Consider the following 8315-nt stretch of genomic DNA (forward strand, 5'->3'; position numbering starts at 1 on the left):
ACATACACATACACATACACATACACATACACATACACATACACATAAATGAGATATACCCTCACAGGGAGCTACCAGGCTACCTAAAGAGAGGCAAACTGGCCCAGGTTGGAAAAACAGAATAGGTTAAAACTCTCAAGCTATTAAGTACTAGAACCTGGCCTGTTGATACCCATTCCTCTTCCAGACTCAGCGAGACCATTAAAAAATTATTGAAAAATTAATGAAATCCTATTATGGTTCATCCTATTAGATTGAGCCTAGCATTTCAGTTTGTCATTAATGGGACCTTTTAACCTTTTTTTGTGTCTGGTGAAGCCAATTGACTTTCTCAGAATAACATTTTTAAATATATAAAATATGTTTATATATATAAATACATAAAATATATTTTGCATATAATATATATTTAAATATATATAAAACATATTTATATATAAAATAAAATAGGATTATAAAGGAAATTAACTACACTGAAATGAAGATGTAATTTTTTTCCATCCAAGTTCACAAACAGCCAGAAGTCTATCCATGAATCTTTTGTGGATCCATAAATCCCCAGTCAAGAGCCCCTGGTCTAGACTTTTTTGAATTCTTATTTTGTCATGTTAATTATCCCTTTTGACTTTGTGTTATTGGTAAATCTGACCTTTCTCTTAATAAAGGTAATGTGTGAGTTACTTAGCAGTTCCTACACTCTATTTTAGTATTTCCTCTTTGCAGTCTTTTATTTTATTTACATTTCGCTTTGGAAACTTCATCATTTGACTTTATCATGCATTTGTTATTCTTTGTGTTACAGACGAATCCTTCCATTTAAAAAAATCAAGATTGTGGAGAAAGAGAACAAAACATGATAAAGCTCCCTGGGCCATTTGCCTGATGAAATAATGCAGTGTCTCTAATCTTTATTTTGGATAGCTATTAAGTAACTTCATTGTAGTTTTTTAAATGCTAATTTACATGATAAATGAATGTTTCTCAATATACCTAGCCCCTGCAGGTAAAAATATTCATACAATTATATACCTAATTATCTCTATGTCAGTCACCATATACTACATTAAAACTTCCTGTAATTTCTCAATTCTCAATTTTTAAAAACATTTATTGAATACCTAGTTTGTACAAGGTGCTAAGTTCTGAGGATACAAAGAGAAAATGAAAAATAGTCCCTACCCTCAAGGAGCTTACATTCTATTGGAAGGAACTTACCTTCTATTCCAGGAGTTCTTAATCTCTTTTGTGTCAGAGACCCCTATAGGAGTCTGGTAAAGTCTATGAACCCCTTCTTAGAGTAATGTTTTAAAATAAATAAAATAAAATAGAGAGGATTACAAAGGAAACTAATTATATCAAAATAGAGTTATCAAAATTTTAAACAAATAAGTTCACAGAGCCCAACTTAAGAACCCCAATTCTACTCAACATAACCTGTTCAAAAGATTACAAAACTTTATTATTCACGCTAACAAATCATCTGCATGCATGCCCACATTTTATAACTCTCCAAAAATTAAGTAAAGATACTTTATATAAAAGTGTCTACCATCATTAGCGGCTCCATTGGCTAGAAATATGTAATACTTCTGGTCCAGGTCAAATCTCTTCGAACCAGGAAGACTAATATTTCTTCTAAAAGAACACTGAACAACTCCATCAGCCAGCCTCCATGCCATAGCTTCAAGGGCAGTCTGCAAGAAAACACATACACAGTACACACAATGGTCTTTTCGACATTTCCAAATGACTGCTAAAAATAAGGATGTGATTAAAATTAATAATCAGCACAGAATTCCAGAATGAGATGGCGCCTAAAAGGTCATCTGGCCCAAATGACAGAGTTTGTTGAATTTCCTTTCTGTAATTGGTGTGTGTGTGTATTTGTTTAGTTTGTGTTCAGTTATTGTGCCTCCACTGCCTCACAAAAGATTGCAAAGGGTATTTTCCCCCTACTGTCATCACTAGTGTCTGACCTCCCATTTGGCAAGCATGCTATTATTTTACCTTGCACCAGGTTCTCCCAGGACCTAATGAGCACACCACTTAAGAGTCTCTGAAAGCTTCATTAATTCCTTCAGGCCATCAGTGTCCAATCTAGTACACCCAAAAAATAACTTGCTGAATAAGTTCCCTAGTGGGCAAAACCTAACTGATAACTGGTTCCAGTTCATTAGGAATATTTACTGCTCCATCCAAGTTTATTTGGTTGTCAAATGACTATGAAAAATATCTTTCATGTTAGGTGTATTTTGTATGTATTTTGTATGTTCTTATATATGTATTTGTTATTTCCCCCAAAAGAACATAAGTTACTCAATGTCAGGAACTGTTTCACGTTTGTCTTTGCATCCACATTTGGCCTGGCACATAGTAAGTGCTTAATAAATGTTTGTTAATCAATTGGTTGACAATCTATGGTACTAATGGTCCTGGGAGACAAAAAGGGCATTTGTTTGGAGCTTTTTCCCACTATCCACCACATCTCAGAATCAGAGGTGGGTTCTCATAGGCCACTATAGCCCAGCCTGTAGCTTAACAAGAAAACCCTCTGAAACATACTGATCAAGTAGACATCCAGTCTTTGCTTGAAGTCCTGTAAGGAAGAATACCAGTTACCCTATGCCCTATAGAGGGAAGCAGGCCATCCCACAGTTTTGCAGATATAATTGTTAGGGAGCTTTTATGAGGTCTAAATCTACACTCCTATTATATTGTACCTATTTCTTTCCTCAGTAAGCTTACTTTCACTGACCAAAAACTCTTCTGCTCACCAGAAGACCTCTTCTCAAAGGCCATTCCTATAAGTTAGGGAGAAGGAAATCTACTTGTCAATTAAATATTTTGTCAAATACAAGTCTACAAAAGAAAAACTCAACAAAGATCAAGTACAAGGATTAGCAGATAACTGAGGCAAATTCAAGTATTTTTCAAATTTTTTTAAATTTCAGAAATATGAAACAAATGTTGCCAATTTTAAATAATAAAATTATTAGTACCACATTTTCAGTCATAGTATAGTAAAAAGAATATGTAGTTATCTCTACATTGTTTCATGAGTCTCCATTGTCAAAGAATCTATCATCCAGTGGCCATTAACCCACTGGTGATAAGTTTCTTCCTACTTATCTATCCTTGACCTTACACAGAAGGCAGAGTCTATCAAGGGGACAAAATTCAAAGTTTTTCCAAGTTTAGTAGGATTTCCTAGAGCTTACATTCCAATTTCACAACTTTTGATAACCCAGAGTCAACTCCACATTACAAGAGGCACCTGAGTTGAAACTTTTTAATAAATAAATAATGTATCTGAAAAATGAATATTCATGCTGTCGACTCCCAAAGACAGAGATCAAAGGATCAAGTGATAGACCTTTTCCTTAAAAAAGAAAATCCACTTGCATAGTAGAAGAAACTATAATTTTAAAAGGACTTTCTGAATCACTGTGATGGGACAATGAGGGCCAGAGCTACATTCTAACAGGGACTTTGCTTCCCAACTATTCTGATTTGAGGCTAGCGTCCAATGATGCGATTATAGCCAAATGACCAGCAGGGTTGAAAAGATGGAGGATATTATTCCAAAATTTTTAGATCATACCGAAGAATCTAACACAGGGTGACTTCGTCCAATCACATAAGAAGGGTGTATGTGCACAGTCTCATCTTCACGAATACACAAGTATCCATCATCATCACCCTAAAAGACATTTTAAAATGCAAAAAGTTTAAAGGGCGTAGAAAATTACATTTTTCTAAAAAAAAAAAAAAGAATTGACACATTTTAGAATGCACCTTGATGTCTGGTAGAAAAATAAAGTAGTAGGCTATTTGCATTCAAAGTTGTTGAGAACTCTCTCATTTTCCCAATTTAAGGATGCTTATGATCTAAAGGATTAGAAGCAGCAGATGCATGTATATTTATGAGCTTTTTTATGTTTTCAGAGTGGGCTTTGTTACAATATGGGAGGTACATGCAAATTACAGTGGAAGCATTAACTATCATAAATTAAAGTGAAGATACTTGAACTCTAGTGCATGAACAATAAGAGTATTTTGTATCAGACTGCTTGATGAGTCAGTAGGGCCATAATTAAATGTAATCTGTCTTTTTCTCCCTCAATGTCTCTTTTTTCTAAGAGGTGAATCTTATTAAAAATGACCCTGAGAACACAAACCATAGCCTTCAAATACCTTGCTGGTGATAAGGCTAGTTTTTAAATAATGTCTATGGATTTTAGACTTTTATTTACTCTAAAGCTCCCTTGAAATACTTCTTTAAATTAATTTGCTTCTTAAATTGTCTAAATATACTGGAACATTGTTCCATAAGTAGGGGTAGAAGTAAAGGGAAGGGAATATTGTATCCATTTTAGAAATTTAATGGAGAAGAAGAAAGCTGGGAATAATCTGACATGCACCCTAGATTTCAGGACAGTGGACTTCAAAGGATTCAGGAAAAGGGCAGCTAGGATCCCAAGGCCTAAAATTTCACAAGAGGCATCAACCCATGAGGAAAGGGAAACTCTCAAGAAGGAAATTTTGTACACATGAAAAGAAAACAGTTAAACTGAGAAGGGAAAGAGGGAGCTATCTAAACAATCTGATACACACACACAGACACACACACACACGCACACACATACAACTCACCAGCCAATAAATTTTTAAAAGACACATAGCGGAATAGAAGATAAAAACAAGAAGAGGTAATAGGATAAAGAGAAAAACATGGGATGACCCAGTAAATTTTGTTATTGTTGTTATTGTTCAGTCATGTCCAATTCTTTGTGACCCCATTTGGGGTTTTATTGGCAAAGATACTGGAGTGGTTTGCCATTTCCTTCTCTTGCTCATTTTACCAATGAGGAAACTGAGGCAAACAGGGTTAAGTGACTTGCCCAGGGTCACACAACTCTAAGTGTATGAGGCCAGATCTGAACTCAGGAAGATAAGTCTAACTGACTTAAGGCCCAGGACTCTATCCACCTAGCTGCCAACCATTTAAATACTGGGTTCTAAACTCAAAAATGAGCTAGGAATGTCAAGGAAAGCTATATTCGAGAAAAGAGGTATCTCAGAGAAGGGACAGGACCACTGCTCAGAGGAGATGAGAATGATACCTGACAATGATATCTGACAATGGTTCAATTCTTCTATTTTCTCTGCCAAGAAAAATGATCTTTAGACTAGAAAGGACAAAATTAAAATGTTCAATAGGGAGTCACTGCCCAAGGTAAGAAGATAGTAGAAACTCCTTAATGGTAAAATCTAGCTACTACTTATGAATTCAAAAAGGCTCAAATGAACTAAATCTTAGGGTATGCAAAGAGTTGGCAAATTGCTTTCTGAGCCACTGGGAGTAATCCTTTATAGTAACCACTGAAAAGAAGTTACCAACAATATAGAGAGACATTTTTGTTGATCCACACGACTTCTCAAAACTCTGCTTTTTGTAGTAGCAATGAACTAGAAACCAAATGGATGCCCAATCAATTGGGAGATAAGTAAAAAAATGGGGTATAAAAATATAACTTAATATGATTATATATAAAAATTATAAATAAAAATTATTAATATCAGGAATTTGGAGGAAATGTAGAAGCATTTGGAGGAAATGAAGCACAGTAAAATTGGAAAAAAAAACAAAATAATAATAAACATCATGATTGTCACAATACAAATTAAAAGTTCAGCTGAAGGAAACTAAACTCTAATTGTCTAAAAACAGTTAAGATCTCCCAAAATAGATAATTAATAGATAATTAATGTAACTTCCTTCAAGCAAGACAGAATATGTCTGTTGTTAATATATACATTATCATATCCAATTATTTTACTGGATGTTTTTTAACTAACTATTTTTCTTTGTTTCCAGGGATGATTCAATCTAGAGAAGGGGTTACATGGGGTTTTCCCCCCTGAAATGACTGTGAAATAGACAGAAGACAGCAATTTAAAAAATAGTTTGATTTCCAATATGCCAAAACAGATTAATCTTAATTCCTTTTTCTGACAGCATTACTCGACTGATAGGTCATGGTAATGGTATAATTAACTTGAATTTTAGCAAAATATTTGACAAAGTCCCTCTTGCAATTCTTGAGCAAAATATGGAGACCTCAAAGGTTCCTTCCAGCTCTAAATGTATAATTCTATGATCTAGTGGCAATAGGGAGCTACTGAAGGTTCTTGAATAGGAGAGAGCCATAGTCATAGAATGCTTTAGGATTGTCAATTTGGCAGCTGTGTGGATTTTGGATGGGAGAGGAGAGGGGCTAGAGGCAAGAAGACCAACAGGGCAACTATTGCCATAGTGGACAGAAGGATACAGATGTAAAAGATGTTGCAGAAGCAGAATCAACAATATCTCCCCTCTAGTTGAATGCACAAAGTGAGTGAGAGTGAAGAGGTGACCAAACTCCTAGGTTGCAAAGCTGGGTAACTAGAAGAATAGTGGCACCCTTGACAATAATATAAAAATTAGAAAGAAGGGGAAGAATTTGGGGAAAAGATAGTAAGTTCAGCTTTGGTCATGTTGAGTTTGAGCTATCTATAGGAAAGCCTATATGAGATGTACAGCTGGCAACTGGAGATGCAGGACGAGAACCCAGGAGAAAAATGAGGGTTGGATGTATAGATAGATGAATAATCTGTGTAGGGGTGAATGTTGAATCCATGAGCATTGTTGAGATCACCAAGAAAGCACACAGAGAGAAGAAAAGAGGGTTGAGGGCAGAGTCAACAATAAAATATGTACTTTGAACTGGAGAGGATAAAATATATATAGTTTGGTGCCCTTTTATTCCTACAACGTACAGCAGAAAGAACTACCTTTAATGTGAGTTCTTTGTGACCAAAAAACAGACAAAGCTAATGTTATATCATGCAGCTTAATCACCTATCCCACTTGCCTGAATTAGTTCTCAACTACTTTCTGCTATTTCCAGAAATTTGGTCAAAGGAGATACAGCTTTTCCATAAGCATTGATATTCAAAAGAAAGTAATTCTTTTCAAAAGAAAGGCTCTGACATTCCAAAAAGCCTTTGACCAAGAGCGATATCATTGGAATAAATAGAGAGCTTCATAACATGACTGTTTGAAAGGGAAAACATGAATTTGGATGTATAAATTCTGGTATGTTTGTTTTTGTTTTTTTTTTAATCCATTTATTGCCACTTTTCATATAATATATATATTCTTATATATTCACTACTCCTATATACTCTTATATATTCACTATTTTGTAATGACATGCAATAGCAAATTCAAAATTTAGATTATGTGTTCATCAAGAAGAATGTTTATGTCACATGCACAAATAGATGAAGATTGAAATTCAGTCCAAGAAAACATCTGCAACTGGCTCCACTTCCTTACTCTCTCCAGTGCAACACATTGATAGCTATAGAAAGCAGAATGAACAAAAACCAATTTTAGGGAATAGAAGCCTTTCCATTCATTCCATCAGTCTTGAGCATGAATAATAGGGATTCAGGCCATCAAACCCTATACTCCCAACCTAAGGAGACTGAGAGAGAACATAACAAATTAAGGGGGGGGGGGGGGGGGAAATGGATACAATAATGCAGGAAATGATATAAGAAAACTGCCCAGAACTAAAAGGCATAATGGAGTGCATTTGGAGAGGGATAAAAGGAGGGAGAAACAGAAGTGATATTGTTCTGAGAGCATACTAATAGACCTATTGACAAGTTAACAAATATGGATCATGCTTTCAAAATAAAGATCATAAAATTGGAACATGAGGAAGGTATAATAATGCTGAGGGACATCAGTGACCTAGACATCCATTCAAAATGTCCTATCAAAAGCAGAGCTTCTGAAAAAAATTCTTGATTTTAAATGCTAATAATTTTAACTCTCAAAACTCTCACCACACATATTCCTGACCATATTATCCAATTCCTCATGCCCTTCAAGGGTCAGGTGTCCAGATTAAGTGGAAGAGGATTCAACTGAGAGGCACAGTCTGTTCTACCTGAGCAGATTCACTCCCCCCTAGCTCACCCTACCCCAACCCCACCACCAACGGGGTAGCAATAAAGGCATCCACCACCCTGTGACTCAAAAAGGCTTTTGGGAATTGTTACAAAGACTATTGCCCCAATTATTGGGCTCTTCTTAAATCAGTTGCAAATGGGAAGGTGGTCTTTTTTGAAGCTTACAGCTAGATGCTACTTTCGGACTTCTTCCTTCTGGAATATTTTTCTAATTTTTATTTTTCCCCAAGGAAAGTAGGTATGTGTGTGTGTGTGTGTGTGTGTGTGTGTGTGTGTGTGTGTGTGTGTGT

The 8315-nt window shown here is 35.4% G+C and overlaps 1 protein-coding gene across 1 annotated transcript in view; it reads right to left on the bottom strand.

The window, feature by feature from the left end:
• FRRS1 (ferric chelate reductase 1) overlaps positions 1-8315 on the bottom strand; it is a 76756-nt gene that overhangs the window by 26664 nt on the left and 41777 nt on the right. The window contains exons 8-9 of the mRNA XM_027868277.1: positions 3602-3700; positions 1550-1694 (exon numbers count right to left, since the gene is read on the bottom strand). Of these exons, the coding sequence (XP_027724078.1) occupies positions 1550-1694; positions 3602-3700 (244 nt within the window). The remainder of the gene's footprint in view (positions 1-1549; positions 1695-3601; positions 3701-8315) is intronic.

This window comes from Vombatus ursinus, unplaced genomic scaffold (assembly GCF_900497805.2).
Source record: "Vombatus ursinus unplaced genomic scaffold, bare-nosed wombat genome assembly UNPS02014787.1, whole genome shotgun sequence".
In the NCBI taxonomy this organism is placed as follows: domain Eukaryota; kingdom Metazoa; phylum Chordata; class Mammalia; order Diprotodontia; family Vombatidae; genus Vombatus; species Vombatus ursinus.